General features: G+C 40.0%; 1 protein-coding gene across 2 annotated transcripts in view; it reads right to left on the bottom strand.

The window, feature by feature from the left end:
• Cul1 (cullin 1) overlaps window positions 1-18,348 on the bottom strand; it is a 398,967-nt gene that overhangs the window by 15,212 nt on the left and 365,407 nt on the right. For both annotated transcript variants that reach the window (XM_076182129.1, XM_076182130.1), the window contains one exon: window positions 9,650-9,820. In XM_076182129.1, the coding sequence (XP_076038244.1) occupies window positions 9,650-9,820 (171 nt within the window). The remainder of the gene's footprint in view (window positions 1-9,649; window positions 9,821-18,348) is intronic.

The following is an 18,348-nucleotide window of genomic DNA, read 5'->3' on the forward strand; positions in this document are numbered from 1 at the left end:
GCTATTTTAATCTTCTGCAGCAGTCCACATGTCTCTCCCACAATCTTGCTGATATACCTGTTGGGTGATTTGTTGTCTTTTATCAACACTCCCAACTCTTTCCCCTCTTTTGCTTTTGTAATGAGTTCACTTCCCAAGGAATAGTTTAAGGATGGTCTTTTGCCACTATTGCCCATTTCCAGTACTTTGCATTTTTTGGTGTTGAACTTCGTTTCCCATTCTTGGCTCCATGCAAAAAATCTTTGCAATAGTTTACCATCCTCCTTGTTTTTCACTCTTATGATTTTTACATCATCTGCAAACATGTTGGCGTAGTTTGTTGTTCCATCCATCATGCCACTGACATAGACAAGAAAAATGATTGGTGCAAGCACTAAACCTTGTGTAACTCCACTAATTACTGCTACCCATCTTGACATCTTATCCATTAGTACTGTTCTCATGTATCTTTCCTTCAAAAAAATTTCATCCATATTGTGCCATTGTTTGTGTGCAATTTTTCATGTCATAATATCCCGACTGTCTGAACTTGCACTGATAAATGACAAAGCCACAAAATGCCAAAACATAGGTGTAAATTCACTACTGTCATGCAGAGGAAATTCCTATGCTTCAAGAAAGGCAGTTATATAAATGAAGCAGTGTTTGGTGTGTAAATCAGGAACACAAGTCTCTCTGGCATATAGGCAAAGTGATTTACAATCACATGTGATCTCTGAGAAACAAAAAGGAGCAGTACAAGGTGAGAGCTCAATGAAAGTACATACATATACTAAGGCTTTTTCCCCCTTACAAGGGAGGTAGCCAAAAAGGAAAAGGCATAAAATCATTCCCAACCATTCCATCCCTGAATACGCTCCACACCCCTCCACCCTCCCTCTCATCTTAGCACCTCCTGGATGACGGTTCATCCCTGCACCTTGTCCACTGCCCTGGGTCAGAAGCAGTGCTGCAAGACACAGCACATCCACAGCAATGAGAGTGACGGATAATTTTATCACACCAAGAAGTAAAACTGAAGATACAGTTTCTGTAAAAGGTATATGCATTTCACAATGTTAAACATCACAATAGTTTCTTATCCATGGATTCATCTGTTTCACTGAAAAAGACTTTCCTTGGTTCTGGGGAAGCAAACAAAATCTTCTAGTGCTAAAACAAAAACAGAAGCAATAATGAAATCTGTGCTTGCACCACATTCTGTTAATGCTGCTTTGAAAAATATTGAAGAGAATGAGATTGCATACTATGGAGTTGCTATTGATGGAATTTATAATGATGCACTAAAGCAGTTCCCTGTAATCATTCAGTATTTGGCTGGAAAAATGGTGGTTTACAGTCAGAACTGATTGAGTTTAGGAACAGATGAATTCAAATTTAAATATGATGATTGGAAATTGTACATGAATTTGAAGCATGGTATGATAAAATTGGAGCATAGGGACTGGGACCCAATGAGCATTGATCTTTTACTGTACTCAGGTAAAGACATCAAATGTAACTATAAAAACAACTGCTGCTTATGTAAAAGAAACCCTAGAGAGATATGGATTTGAAAAAGTTTGTGGTTTTCACTGGTACATACATATACCAAGGCTTTTTCCCCCTTACAAGGGAGGTAGCCAAAAAAGAAAAAGGCATAAAATCATTCCCACACATTCCATCCCTGAATACACTCCACTCCCCTCTACCCTCCCTCCCATCTTTGCACCTCCTGGATGACGGGTCATCCCTGCACCTTGTCCACGCCCTGGGTCAGAGGCAGTGACGCATGGCACAGCACATCCACAGCAAGGCCGTTTCATTAAATCGTGACCCCCCGTCCCCCCATGCATAAAAGGAGAAGACGGGGAGAAATCCCTTTGGGTTGCATCAAATCTTGCTCACACATACTACCTCATCCATCCCCCCACCCATTTCACCTCATGCATCACAACATCATCCATATACAACCATTCTCCATTCACCCGTCTCCTGTCCTCTCCCGTCCTTCCTCAACAGACATTCCCCTATTCTCCAAAGCCCCTTCATCCCATCCATCCATCTCATCCTAGGACGTCCCCTCATGTTCACTACCTCCACATCTGCCTTCCATACCTCTTTTACTAGTCTTTCTTCACTCATTCTTTCCATGTGTCCAAACCATCCTAATATTCTTTCATCAACCCTATCTCCCAACTCCCATTCCAGCCCTGTTCCCCTCCTCACCTCCTCATTTCTCACTCTATCTAGCCCAGTAACACCCATCATACTTCTCAGACACCTCATCCCAAACACATTCAAACTCCTTCTCTCTTCTTCTCTTATGTTCCATGTTTCTGCCCCATACAATGCTGTTGGCACAATCACTCCTTCATACAGTCTCCTCTTAGCCTCCATTCCCAAATGTCTATTCCTCATTACACTTTTTAATCCATCAAGGAATTTACTCGTTTCTCTCAATCTACATTCTACCTCCACCTCCACTCCACCTTTTCCTGCCACATTTGCACCCAAGTATCTAAAACTATCCACTTCCTCCAGTCGCTCTCCCTTAATGCTCACTTCCAGTCTGCTGCCACTTTCATCCCTTGTACATCTCATCACCTTACTTTTACCCACATTTATCTTCAGCTTTTTTCTATCACACACTCTCCCAAACTTTCACCAAATTCCTCAAATCCTCCTCCAATCCTGCCACAAGCGCAGTGTTGTCCACAAACAACAGCTGGCTCACCTCCCACTTTTCTCCATTTCACTGTGACAACTGGTTTTCACTGGTGATAACTATAATACAAATTTGGATGACAAACATAATGAACAGTGCAAAGAATAAATACATATACCAAGGGCTTTTTCCCCCTTACAAGGGAAGTAGCCAGTCATGAGGAATAAATCCACTATCACTCATTTCATCCCCACATACTCCACTCCCATTCACCATCCCTCTTGTCTTGGCTTTTCCTAGGTAATGGGTCATCCCTACATCTTGCCTATTGCCCTAGGTCAGAAGCAATGCAGCAAGACACAGCATATACACAGCAAGGTCACTTCCCTTAACCCCTTCCATACGGTGCCGCACACGTAGGCGTCATGGGGAGCGAGTGTATTCGCGAGGCTGCCATATCGGCGTCTTGATTATATTTATTGTAGTCGCCCCTCCATAATGACATTCTTTCTAATTCTTTTGTAATCGCATTTTCTATGGTTATCAAAATTCACGGGTGAAGAGAGAACGATCGATATAAACGGTGACTATATTTTATGATGCGAGTATTATTACGACATGTCGTACGGCTGGCATTGGCTGCTACCACCGAGATCTAAGTCCATGACACCTACGTGTGCGGCACCGTATGGAAGGGGTTAATCAGTGACACCCCCTCTTCATCTCCTCATGCAGAAAAAAGATGGGAGAAATCCCTTCAGGCTGCATCAAAATATAATTCAAACATACTCCCTAACATCCCCATCCTCCACTCTCTCCCTTCCATGCATCACAGCATCATCCATACACAACCATTCTCCACTCACCCCTATCTTCTGTCTTCTCCTTTCCTATCTCACCAGACATCCCCCTCTTTCCCAGCATCCCTTTCACCTCATCCATCCATCTCATGCTTGGTTGCCCCCTCATGTTCATCCATCTGCCTTCCACACTTCTTTTATTAATCTTTCTTCACTCATTCTGTCCAGCCCGAAGGGATTTCTCCCCGTCTTCTCCTTTTATGCATGGGGGGACGGAGAGGGGGGGTCGCCGATTTAATGAAGCGGCCTTGCGACACTGCTTCTGACCCAGGGCAGTGGACAAGGTGCAGGGATGACCCGTCATCCGGGAGGTGCAAAGATGAGAGGGAGGGTATAGGGGTGTGGAGTGTATTCAGGGATGGAATGGGAGGGAGTGATTTTATGCCTTTTCTTTTTTGGCTACCTCCCTTGTAAGGGGGAAAAAGCCTTGGTATATGTATGTATGCATTCTGTCCAGGTGTCCAAACCATCCCAATATTCTTTCATCAACCCTATCTCCCAACTCCTTTTCCACCCCCACTCTCCTCCTCACCTCTTCATTTCTTACTTCCAGCCTCGTAATCCCTACCATATTTCTAAGACATTTCATCTCAAACCTTATTAAACTCTTCCTCTCTTATGTTCAATAGTTCTGCCCCATACAGTGCTGTCAGTACAATCGCTCCTTCATATAATCTTAGTATCCATTACCAAATGTCTATTTCTAATTACACACTTTAATCCCCCGCCCCCAAGGCATTTACTTGCTTACTTACATTTACCTAAAATTATGATCAATAAAATTTATCAGTACTTTCATATCTACATGGGTCCAACTAAGCAGCAGCAGCAGCAGCAGAAAAAAAAAAAAAAAAAAAAAAAAAATTATATATATATATATATATATATATAAATAAACAAATAAATAAAATAAAATAAAGAAATAAATATTGCTGATGTTGAGAACAGAAATATTCTATCTCGGTATGAGTCACCGGCTATCATTATTTTCTGGCATCACAAAGCTGACATAGATGTTTCCTGCCCTTACATTCTCCTATCACAAAACAAGCCCCTCCCCCTCCCCACAGTACTGAACCAGTTCTTTGAGAATGAGTGAAATTTATCTCTGGCATGTGCACTCATTGTCAGTCATTCACACACACATTCAAGCAATTAAAAGGGGAAGTAGTTCTGTTGTAGAAGTGCTGACAAGTTTGGTGTCTATTCATAAAATACTCTTGTAAAAAAAAAAAAAAATAATCAGAACTTTGTGTCATCAAAAGTTAAAGCACTTGTCGCTCAGAAACATACAAAAAGAAATGATGATGAGTGCCACAAATTTAGTATTGAAGTAGAAAATTTGTACAACAGATATTTAGAGTATCTGGATAAGAGGATGAAACCAATGGAAGAGTTTCTTGTTTCAAGTGGATGTTCTTTACTAAATTGGAGTGATGTTTAGCCTTGTGTCAAATAATTGACAAGGAAGTTGATGATGTGAAGCATTTTATAAGTTTGTAACTTGAAAATATTTGTAGAAAATAACAAAAATTATTCAATAAATACCCAGTACACAAAAAAATGGATAATATACTTTGAAAAATCAAATATTACAGAATGCCACTCAGAAGTGAAAAAATGGCCCAATTTTTCTTTGCTATACATCCCACAATTCTAATGTAGAAATGGTGTTTTTACTGTGGGCAAAGGAAAGGAACAAGTTGGGTATTCACACAATTATTCTGACTTCAGTATAGCTTTGGATAGGCACCATGCATGGAATTGTTCACCTTTTTGAAGTCCAATAACACATTACTAAAAAAGATCAGATCTTCAGAAAAATATGAATGGGCACGTCACACAATGCTAGAGGATGACTGCAACTAAAGGAAAGGACAATGGAATTCAAGAAGCAAAATAAACAATCAGCACTTACGTAAAGGTAATGTTGACACATTTATTTCTTGTTTCTTCTAAAATATACACCTACATAATTTACAATATAATATAATGCAGGGGGACAGATCTACAAAGTAGGTCAGCCCTGAGATTGTTGGACATTTAAGCTGGTAGAGATGCATAGGGGTGGTCATGGGTGTCACAGGTGTCCTATATTATGACTTTTACAATACAGCAACTTATACTACACTAACTTATGTCATACCTGGAACAAAACTAAGGAACAAGTGTAAATTAACTACTTGTTACTAGGTGTGACAAGATCAGGAACAGTACAGCAAGGCAAATGGGGTAAACACCAGCCTTCTATTATATACTACCACACTAGCTAATAAGTAGAGCCTACAACAAAAGAATATCATGATATAACTACAGAATCTCTGTAGTTACATACATACATATACCAAGGCTTTTTCCCCCTTACAAGGGAGGTAGCCAAAAAGGAAAAGGCATAAAATCATTCCCATCCATTCCATCCCTCAATACACTCCACATCCCTCCACCCTCCCTCTTATCTTAGCACCTCCTGGATGACGGGTCATCCCTGCACCTTGTCCACTGCCCTGGGTCAGAAGCAGTGTCACAAGACACAGCAAGGCCGCTTCATTAAATCGGCGGCCCCCCTCTCCGTCCCCCCATGCATAAAGGAGAAGACGGGGAGAAATCCCTTCGGGCTGCGTCAAATTTGCTCACACCTACTACCTCACCCCCCATCCCCCCTTCCATTCCACCTCATGCATCACAACATTATCCATATACAACCATTCTCCATTCACCCCTGTCTTCTGTCCTCTCCCATCCTTCCTCAACAGACATTCCCCTCTTCCCCAAAGCCCCCTTCACCCCATCCATCCACCTCATCCTAGGATGGCCCCTCATGTTCACTCCCTCCACATCTGCCTTCCATACCTCTTTTACTAGTCTTTCTTCAATCATTCTTTCCATGTGTCCAAACCATCCTATTACTCTTTCATCAACCCTATCTCCCAACTCCCTTTCCAACCCTGTTCTCCTCACCTCCTCCTTTCTCACATTATCTAGCCTAGTAACCCCCATCAGACTTCTCTCTTCCTCTCTTATGTTCAATGTTTCTGCCCCATACAGTGCTATTGGCACAATCACTCCTTCATACAGTCTCCTATTAGCATTCATTCCTAAATGTCTATTCCTCATTACACTCTTCAATCCACCAAGGCAGTTACTCGCTTCTCTCAATCTACATTCTACCTCCACATTCACTCCACCTTTTCCTGCCATATTTGCACCCAAGTATCTAAAACTATCCACTTCCTCCAGTCGCTCTCCCTTAATGCTCACTTACAGACTACTGCCACTTTCACCCCTTGTAGATCTCATCACCTTACTTTTACCCACATTTATCTTTAGCTTTCTTCAATCACATACTCTCCCAAACTCTGTCACCAGCTTCATCAGTCCCTCCTCCGATCCTGCTACAAGCGCAGTGTCGTCAGCAAACAACAGCTGGCTCACCTCCCACTTTTCTCCATTTTCTTTAACAATCTCCAATCCCTGACCCACTACCCTTGCATTTACCTCTTGCACTACCCCATCCATGTATAAGTTGAACAGCCAGGGAGACATAACGCATCCTTGATGAAGTCCCACCTTTACCTCAAACCACTCACTCTCTCCATTTCTAATCCTGACACAAGCTCTACTACTCTCATAAAAACTCTTGACAGCTCCTAGAAGCTTTCCTCCTATCCCATATATCTGCATAACCTCCCACAGTGCCTTTCTGTCTACCCTATCGTAAGCCTTTTCCAGATCCATAAAAGCCCAAAGAACATCCTTCCCCTTTCCTATAGCTTTCTCACATATTTGTCTTACCACAAAGATCTGATCTACACAACCTCTACCCGTTCTAAATCCACACTGTTCCTCACCAATTACTCCCTCTGTTCCTCTCCTAATCCTCTCAATCAAGATCCTACCATGGGAAAAAGGGACAAGTGTGAATGTAGTAGTTTCGGAGGGATTAGCTTGTTAAGTGTAGTTGGGAAGGCTTATGGGAGGATCTTGATTGAGAGGATTAGGAGAGGAACAGTGTGGATTTAGGACAGGTAGAGGTTAAGTACATCAGATTTTTGTGGTGAGACAGATATGTGAAAAAGCTATAGGAAAAGTATGGATGTTTTTTGGGCTTTTATGGATTTGGAAAAGGCTTATGACAGGGTAGACAGGAAGCCACTGTGGGAGGTTTTGCATATATATGGGATAGGAGGAAAGCTTCTAGGAGCTGTCAAGAGTTTTTATGAGAGTAGGAGAGTAGTAGAGCATGTGTCCGGATTAGAAATGGAGTGAGTGAGTGGTTCGAGGTAAAGGTGGAACTTCGTCAGGGATGTGTTATGTCACCCTGGCTGTTCAACGTATACATGGATGGGGTGGTGCAAGAGATAAATGCAAGGGTAGTGGGTCAGGGATTGGAGATGGTTAAAGAAAATGGAGAAAAGTGGGAGGTGAGCCAGCTGTTGTTTGCGGACGACACTGCGCTTGTAGCAGGATCGGAGGAGGGATTGAGGAAGTTGGTGACAGAGTTTGGGAGAGTGTGTGAAAGAAGAAAGTTGAAGATAAATGTGGGTAAAAATAAGGTGATGAGATGTACAAGGGTTGAAAGTGGCAGCAGACTGGAAGTGCGCATTAAGGGAGAGTGACTGGAGGAAGTGGATAGTTTTAGATACTTGGGTGCGAATGTGGCAGGAAAGGGTGGAGTGGAGGTGGAGGTAGAATGTAGATTGAGAGAAGCAAATAAATGCCTTTGTGGATTAAAAAGTGTAATGAGGAATAGACATTTGGGAATGGAGGCTAAGAGAAGATTGTATGAAGGAGTGATTGTGCGGCAGAAACATGGAACATAAGAGAGGAAGAGAGGAGTCTGAATCTGTTTGAGATGAGGTGTCTGAGAAGTATGATGGGGGTTACTAGGCTGGATAGAGTGAGAAATGAGGTGATGAGAACAGGGGTGGAAAGGGAGTTGGGAGATAGGTTGGATGAAAGAGTATTGAGCTGGTTTGGACACATGGAAAGAATGAGTGAAGAAAGACTAGTAAAATAGGTATGGAAGGCAGATGTGGAGGGAGTGAACATGAGGGGGCGTCCTAGGATGAGGTAGATGGATGGGGTGAAAGGGGTGTTGGGGATGAGGGGAATGTCTGTTGAGGAAGGTTGGGAGAGGACAGAAGACAGGGGTGAATGGAGAATGGTTGTATATGGATGATGTTGTGATCCACGAGGTGGAATGAGTGGGGGTTGGGGGGGTGAGGTAGTATGCATGAGAAAAAATTGACACAGTCCGAAGGGATTTCTCCCCATCTTCTCTTTTTCTGCATGAGGGGATGGAGAGGGGGGGTTCGCTGATTTAATGAAGCAGCCTTGCTATGGATGTGCTGTGACTTGCGACACTGCCTCTGACCCAGGGCAGTGGACAAGATGCAGGGATGATCCATCATCCAGGAGGTGCCAAGATAAGAGGGAGGGTGGAGGGGAGTGGAGTGTACTTTGGGATGGAATGGGTGGGAATGGTTTTTATGCCTTTTTCTTTTTGGCTACCTCCCTTGTAAGGGAGAAAAATCCTTTGATATATGTATGTAACAACTTTATGCCTTGGAAGTGTTCCACATACAACAGCAACTCTACCCTTTTCCCTAATCTTGTCTATTGCACCACAGAACCATGCAAAGAATTCCTCACTCCCTAACTTCTCTACATTGTTTCTACCTGTGTTCTAACATACATTGGGCATGGCCCCTTTGCCATCCATACACATTTCAATCCTGTCACTAACATCACCTATTGGACAGTACCAACACAGAATAGGCCTGGCCACAGATTCAAACTGCCCCAGATGCAACCCCAACACAAAGGACACAGAACACCTCACATTAAAATGCCCAACATTAACAACCTCCAGGCAACACAATGTATCTTCCCTGAGTAAATTATGGTCTAGCACAGAGGCTGTTGCCAATTACTTGAAGGCCACAGGTCTTACATAAGAGACCTGAAGAAATGGATTGACTGATTGATGTAATATAATATTTTCATTCATCACCCTATTTCCCTTTTCATTGTGGAGACAGCACTCAGAAAGACTGAGGTTAAACCCAATTTTAGTGTCACACTGGTAGTATAAAGCAAGAGAGGCATCATCATATATCCAAATAAATATACAAGATCTTACCTTGATTGTGGGCACCCTAGGTTTAAATCGGGGTGCTAACTGGTTGAGCACCTCCATAAGTAGCTGCTGGTGTTTACAAACTTTTCGCATCTTCATAATTCGTACAATAGCTGCCTGAATAAGCAGCTTTCGGTCCTCCTCAATGTGCTTGTGAGTTAATTCTTGCTCTAGCTGTTGGTTACAAATGATAATATTTATCTTCAGTCTCACAGAAGACTTTGGTGCATTACTGTTATATACAAAATATATATATACATATATACAACTGGCTTGTTATATTTACTATCATACAATCTTATTTAGCTAAGGAAGAAAACTCGTCTGCTGATAAACGATTAAATTCATCTAAATTTAACAAGTTACTCTAAAGTTAAAGGTATAGCTGTACCATTTAGTAAAGATATTTGAGGAAATTGCAAATATTGAAATTACCATTACTTTTTTAATGCAGGAGACAAATTACCTTAACAGAATGCCTCCAGGTAAGAACACCTACCACAGCTTATTGAGAAATCAACTACTTCAGACCATTCAAAAGATCAATGGTTATTAAGTTAATAAGTGTACTTATCTTTACTTCAAAAACGCAAATTTCTGGGTGTCCATATAATTTAAGAGTTAAATTGAAATGTTTAAGTAGAATACTAAACTCATATAACCAATAAATATTTCTATATTAAACAGGGCATGTATGTGCACTGACATAATAAAAAGCATGCTGGCTCACATTCACAAGCCATGGAATGCTTCACAAATGTTTCTGGATAATTTTTGCAGTTGCATATTCTAGTTATTAAGGAGTATTAGAACCACTGAAATGAAACTCATTGTATTAAAGCAATGAAACACCGACATTAATTAGTAAAAAAAAACATATATCTAAATCTGAAGGCATACAATGCCATCCAATTCAAATGGGAGCATACGTCAGGGAGTGCGTTGCTTTATTCACATGCCTGCAGCACAGTCTCTCTGAACAAACTCCAATGCAGCCACCTTTCCCACTCTAAACAACTCATGAAAGGTTTGTTCAACTTGCCCCAGCCATGAGTTCTGTGGGCATCCCCTTCGCCTCCTCCATTGAGAGTTATCTCTTGTGAAGACAACTCTGTGAATAGTATCAACATCAGCAAAACGTGCCACGTGCTCATACAGCTGGAGTTGACATTCAAGAATTATGCTAGTAATTGACCAAGACTGAGTCTCATAGTACGGTTTGATATGAAGTCATTCCAGAGATACCCCATGATTCTCCAAAGGTACCAAAGACATCAAGTCGCCTCTTCAAATCAGCATTCAATGTCCATGTTTGTAATGTTGTTATGAGAAGTGGCAAAGGCAAAAGAAGCAAATCTGAGTGATGGCATGGCTGAAGCAATTCACCTGAAAATTAAAACTAAAGGGTACAACAGCAGAGAATTCATGGTGGCATATGAACCCCCCCCAACACAATACCTTGGAATGAAGCTGAATATCAAGAAAAGTTATTGGACACAACTCTTCCCCTAAAGAAAACTAGTAAACAAAGTAGCAATTTAATCCTTCTTCATGATTTTAATTGCAGTGAGGTCAACTGCAAAACAGATTCCTGGGGAAATACCTTATTAAGTATAGCAACTGAAAACACAATGACCCACTGAGTAAAGGATGTGACCAGGGTAAGAGGAGATGACATTCCCAAGATTATATCTGCTATCAATCAAAGAGCCAGACATCATCAGCTCCTTGAAATACCTTACCCCCATATGAAGAAGTGACCATGTAACAATTTAATTTCAAGAGGAGGATGAGGAAATAGAGTCAAAGAATGATTAACATAAGCAAGGAAGATGCAATTTTGGGAAAGCAGTTACTTCGGGTCAGAAAAAATTCTTTACGAAGCAAACTGGGAGGAATTCATGAACAACACAGGAATAAGGAGAAACTGGGAAATCTTTCTTGACACTTACAACCTGCAAGTGAGCAAATATGTGCCAAAGATTAGTGGAAGGAAGAAGCAGAAACAGGACTGGTTTAACAAAAAAAGTGACATCACAAAAAAGGCCAGAGATGTGCCTTGGGGAAAATGGAGGATGAGAATACACAATAAAGCAAAAGCTTACAAATAAGCTAGAAATGACTATACAAGAATTCTCAAAGAGGAAAGCAATTTTGAATGAGGTGTAGTAGATAAATGAAAATAAAAATAAAAATTGTTTTACGGGTTTATAAATGGTAATTTGAGACACAAGGAAGTTAATAGTAGATGGTGAGGTCTTTGAAGAGGCCTTGCTTGGCTTAGCCAGAAATAATGAACGAAAGTTTCCAGTCTCCACAAAATAAAGCAATTTTGAGGAAAGCAAGGGGACCATAAAAACAGATTTAGAAGATATAAATGTAGAAGTGAGGGAAATGCTCAAACTTTTGGGATCAATGGTTGACAAAAGCTTCAGGACCTGACAGAATCTCAAACAGGATACTTAAAGAATGTAAGGAACAACTAGCAGACAAGTTTTATGGCTTATAGTCTTCACTGAAAGATGGCATAGTGTTACTTGATTGAAAAGGGGCAAAAATGGTGCCAATTCACAAAGGTGGAAGGAGTCACCTCTAAATTATAGGCTGGTATCACTGGCCAACACAATAGTAAAATTATGTGAAAGGATAGTGAGAGATCAATGGACCATATATCTTAACCACTTCACTTCGGGCCAAAATCTTGCGGGCAGCATTAGCTGCCAGACGTGCGATGTTGCATCATAATACTCGCACTATAAAAAATAAAGTCACCACTGTATCGATCATTCTCTCTTTTACCCGTGAATTTTGATAACCATAGAAAATATGATGAAGCCAGTTTACAGAGTATGGGGGTCACGCAGGTACAACTACAATAAATATAATCAAGACCCCGATATGGCATCCTCGCATACCCATTTGCTCCTCATGACACCTACGTAGGCATCACCATATGGAAGGGGTTAAAGATTCTAACATTCTGACAGACTCAGTTTGGATTCAGATCTGGAAGATTGTGTGTGTCGAATTTTTCAAGTTCTTAATTAAAAGTGATCAATGCACTACAAGAGGGGGGGTGTGTAGAGTGTATTTTGACCTAGAGAAAGCTTTTGTTAAAGTACCTCACAGTCGACTTGTGTGGAAATTGGAGCATGTTGGAGGACTGAGGCAAACTACACAAATAGATGAAAGAACTTTTGAAGGAAAATACATGATATGAGTAAAGGATAAGATGTCAAGATGGAGAGCAGTAACATGCAGAATTCCACTTGGTTCAGTGCTTGCATCAATGTTTCATGTTTACGTCAATAACATGATGGAAGGTTCAACTGTAAGAGGCATGTAGATAAAGCTCATAGATATAGGTAGACAGGTGAGGTAAATACTGGGGTAGGTGGTAAGGATTTCATTTTTATAAGTTGGGTGTTTGGTAAACAACAGTTCATAGGAGTTGCACAAGCTCTCTATCCACCTAATGTTTACAGTTGCCAGGGACCCAATTTCATTGCTATATAATGTTCATGTTTATGCTGACAGAACAATATGTAAACTATGTCAGTGTGCAGTGAATTCGAGATTGCCTGAGTAGGCAGTATTGTATGCAGGGTTGTAACAGTAGATCTGACTGGAGAAAAGGTGGAGAAAATTCAATTGGTTCACAATTGTAAAATCACACCTTTTGGGGAGGTTCTTAAATATAATATTAAAGGTCACCAGACTAAAGAAATCATGATGTAATTGCAGAACTAACATAGGACCCAAATCGAGTATTCCCAATGGAAGTCCTCTGATGTGCCTAAGAGAATCAAATTGTAGAAGAATTTGTGAAGAAAATCAAGGAAAATATCAACCATTTATACACCCCTCTCCTATACATAAGATAATACAAAGTGGAACTTGACTAAAACAGATGATCAGAGGCACAGGGCCTTCCTACTAAAATTGTGATTATCATAAGCAACAAAGACAGTGGTGAAAGTAAAAGTACAAAAGAAAAACAGCAACAGAGTTGTGACAGATGTCACACAGCAAGCCATGACAATATGTTTCCAGATGATGTAAAAACCATGAGAACATTGAAAAATGAGGATGGTAGACTATTACAAAAAGATCAAGATACTTATTGTTGTTGTCATTCCCTAGACTGTCTGTCCGAGCAGTCCCGTCTCCCCAAGGAATGCCACGGCCGAAATTGGGTTTTCCCACAAATCCTTTATAGAGTGTATGTTGTGTTGTTTGCGTGCATGATTGTGTATAATGCAGTCTTCCATTATGTGTTGCATGGTATGGGGTGAAGTGTTACATCATGGGCAGCTGTTCACAATGCGGTCATCCAGCCTCTTCTGGTAGCTTAGAAGTGCTGGGTGGTGGCCGCATCGCAGTCTGGCCAGGTGGACTGTCCTTTCGTGGGAGAGAGGATTCAGAAGGGTGGATATCAGGGGGTCTGGCATGCAGCAGTGTGTTGTCTTTCAGTGTGTTAATGGAGTGGTGAGTGATATGATTATGATACTATTTTTGCATGGTGCTAAGAAGGGTAAATGAAGTATTAATATATACACATACACACAAAAATTTATGGATAAAAAAGAACTGAAGGATGTGGAGAAAAAAAAAAACACTTAAAGAGGAAACTAAGGAAAAGAACGAGAAAAGAACAGAAAACAAAAGGAAGGAGTTTTTTTTTGGAGTGTGATGGACTTGAAACTGAGGAAATGGTACATAAGGGAAAAGGAAATGCAGGAGCAAGAAGAAAGGCAGAAAAGGACAAAATTAAAGATAACATATACCAACATAGATGGTTTGATATCAGGAATAGATGAATTGAAAGACTATAATGGGGATTGAGGAGACAAAATTGAAAGGATCATTACCACTAAACAGCTTAGGCCAAGGATTATATAATTGTTGGTTCAGAGATAGAGAAACAACGCAGGGTGGAGTCATGTTGCTAACCAAGGCCTAAATGCAAGAAAAACCATAGGAGAGAACAATGTGGAGTTGGTTATGATAAGAGTTGAGGATAGAGATATGAAAAATAGAAAGTATGCAGTGATTTATTTCCCACCTAAAACTCATGCATGGAATGAAAATGAACACTCCAAAATGCTAAAAGACACAAGAAAAACACTAAATGAAATACTAAAGAAGGAAATCTGGTAATAATTGTGGGAGATTTTAACTCAAAAGAAATATATTGGGAAGAAATGCCTGTGAAGGTGATCACTAGGGGAAACATAACTAAAATTGACCATTGATTACTCATTGACGCAATGGGTCAAGGAAAATACCAGATATAGAAATAACAATGAACCCTGAAGATTGGATTTGATATTCACATCAAAACCTGAAATTGTGGATAAAATCAAATACAAGACAATTGGAAAAAGTGATCACATACTACTAGAACTAGAATTAAATGAAGAAACATATATAGAAACTAATGAAAACACAGAAAAGGAAGACTTATGTATGACAAAACAGATTTTGGGAAACTTGGAAAATTCTTTCAAAAAGCAAATTGGGAAAAAATTTAATAATGAAGAAACAAAAGTGGAAGAGAAATGGACAATTTGGAAGGAAATCTGTAATGAAGGAGTGGATAGGTATGTACCTAAACAAAAACAGGAAAGGGTATATGTAAAATCCTGGTATAATAAAAAGTGCAGAGGCAAAAGACAAGAGATAAAGCCTGGAAAAGATAGAAGGGGGGAAAAAATCTGAGAAATGGCAAATATACACCAAACTAAGAGATGAATATGTAAGAATACGTAGAGAAGAAAAAAGAAATTATGAAAAGGACATACACAAATGTAAAGATCAACCCAAATTATTCTATAGATATGTAAATGGCAAACTAAAAAATAAACAGGAAATACTTATTTTACATCAAGGTAACAGAGGATATAGAAATGGCAAATATTATGAACAAACATTTCAAATCTGTTTTCACCAAAGAGATAAAAATTCTACAAAACTGTGATCAAAGAATCGAAGTAAGATTTCCTTCAATGAAGGAATTAAATATTACTCAGAATGAAATAAGGAATTAAATATTAAAGCTTGATGTTAGCAAGTCACATGGCCCAGAGTTGCAAACTGGATACTAAAGGAATGTATAGATGAACAGGAAAAATATACAAAATAATTGAATGCTCATAGAAGGAAAACTACTAAGAGACTGGAAAAATGCCAATAAAGTGCCAATATATACAGGGGGAAATAAGGAAGACCCAACAAATTATAGACTGGTGTCCCTAACAAATACAATAGTTAAAATTTGTGAGATAATCATCAAAGATAGATAGACAAAATATCTGGAGAACAATATATTGAACCTGAGGCAATTTAGATTCAAACAGGGAAGATCATGTAACACTAATTTGTTTTGTTTCTCTTCAAGATAGACATATTGCAAGAAAAGGATGGCTGGGCAGACTGTGCCTTCCTGGACTTACAAAAGGCATTTGATAAGGTACCACACAGAAAATTGCTATATAAACTGGAAACAATAGGAGGCATACATGGAAAACTATTGAATAGGATGGAGGACGTCCTACATGGAAGAAAAATGAGTGGTGCTCAGAGACTAATATTCAAAATGGGAACAAATGAGTAGTGGTGTCCCACAGGGGTCAGTACTAGCTCCAATAATATTTGCTATATATGTGAATGACATGGACCAAGATATTGAAAATTACATGAACTGCTTTGCGGATGACACAAAGTTATTAAATATAAACTCCAAAATAGACTGTGACTCATTACAGTGATCTGAACAAAGTCTGTGATCAAAGAATAGAAGTAAGATTTCCTTCAATGAAGAAATTAAATATTACTCAGAATGAAATAAGGAATCAAATATTAAAGCTTGATATTAACAAGTCACATGGCCTGGACAGAGTTGCAAACTGGATACTAAAGGAATGTATAGATGAACTAACAGGAAAAATATACAAAATAATTGAATGCTCACTCAAAGAAGGAAAACTACCAAGAGACTGGAAAAATACCAATATAGTGCCAATAAATAAAGGGGGAAATAAGACCCAACAAATTATAGACTGGTGTCCCTATCAAATACAATAGTTAAAATTTGTGAGAGAATCATCAAAGATAGATGGACAAATATCTGGAGAACAATATACTGAACCTGAGGCAATTTGGATTCAGACAGGGAAGATCATGTACAACTAATTTGATTTGTTTCTATTCAAGATTGATAGATACATTGCAAGAAAGGAATGGCTGGGCAGACTGTGCCCTCCTGGACTTACAAAAGGCATATGATAAGGTACCACACAGAAAATTGCTATATAAACTGGAAACAATAGGAGGTATACATGGAAAACTATTGAATAGGTTGGAGGACGTCCTAAATGGAAGAAAAATAAGAGTGGTGCTCAGAGACAAATATTCAAAATGGGAACAAATGAGTAGTGGTGTCCCACAGGGGTCAGTACTAGCTCCAATAATGTTTGCTAAATATGTGAATGACATGGACCAAGATACTGAAAATTACATGAATTGTGTCTGGGGTATTGGCTGCATGTTATTGTGGCAAAGTAGCATGCAGTTGATACTTTAGGGTCTATATGGGGTGCCCCTATGGACCAGAGCCACACATCATTTTGTCTGTGATAGAGGAAAACTCTGTTCATAGAGAAATTATGACACTTTTATACTACGTCTGTCCCTCCGTTATGCTGTCCCCCAGCCCCTTCTTACTGTCCTGTACAATTTCTCTGAATATTCATTTCCTTTTTTGCCTACCTTCCCTGTGGTGGGGGAAAAGAATGCTGCCACAAAGTATTTCCACTTGGATCGTAAGAGGTGAGAAAAAAGGGACGGGGATTGGGACTAGGCATCCTTCTCCTTGTAGCCTAAAGGCATAAAGAGGGTCTAGGAGTTTTCCGACCAGCACCCTAAGGTTTGGGTCTTTTAATGTGTGTGGATGTGGTACAGATGAGAGTAAAAGGGAAGAGATACGTAGTATGTTTGTGAGAAGAAAGATGGATGTGTTGGCTTTGAGTGAAACTAAGTTGAAAGGGAAGGGTGAATGTAAGTTTGGGAGTGTAAGTGGGAGGTTATCAGGAGTGAAGAGAGGGCGAGGGAGGGAAGGGGTGGCTATACTAGTAAGTGAAGAGATAGGTAAGCGTGTAATGGAGTGGAAGGAGGTTTCCTCAAGGATAATGTGGATGAAGGTGAAACTGGGAAAGGAGATGTGGGTTTTGTAAGTGCATATGGGCCTGGTAGTGAGAAGAGTGTAGAAGAAAGGGAGGCTTTTTGGATAGATGAGTGCATAGAGGATTTAGGGAGAAATGTCAATGTAATAGTACTGGGAGACCTTGCTAGGGTAAGAAATGATCCAATTGATGGAGTGGTTGGGAAATGTGGAGTTCCAGGAAAGAATCGTAGTGGATAGTTGATGGTGGAGATGTGTCTAGAAAGAGAGTTGGTGATAGCAAATACAGTGTTTCGGAAGAAAGTCAAGCATAAGTAAACATGGGAGAGGGTGGTGGATGGAAGGGTGGTAGATAGAGCGTTAATGGAATATGTAGTGGTAAATAGGATTATGATAGGAAGAGTTAAGGATGTATATGTACTAAGGGGAGAGGGTGGGGGAATATCAGATCATTTTTTGGTGGAAGGTAAGTTGAGAGTGGAGGATAGATGGAGGAAGAGGAAAGGGACAAAAGGTAGGG

This window comes from Oratosquilla oratoria, unplaced genomic scaffold (assembly GCF_046742065.1).
Source record: "Oratosquilla oratoria isolate Oo_2021 unplaced genomic scaffold, ASM4674206v1 SCAFFOLD50, whole genome shotgun sequence".
Classification (NCBI taxonomy): Eukaryota; Metazoa; Arthropoda; class Malacostraca; order Stomatopoda; family Squillidae; genus Oratosquilla; species Oratosquilla oratoria.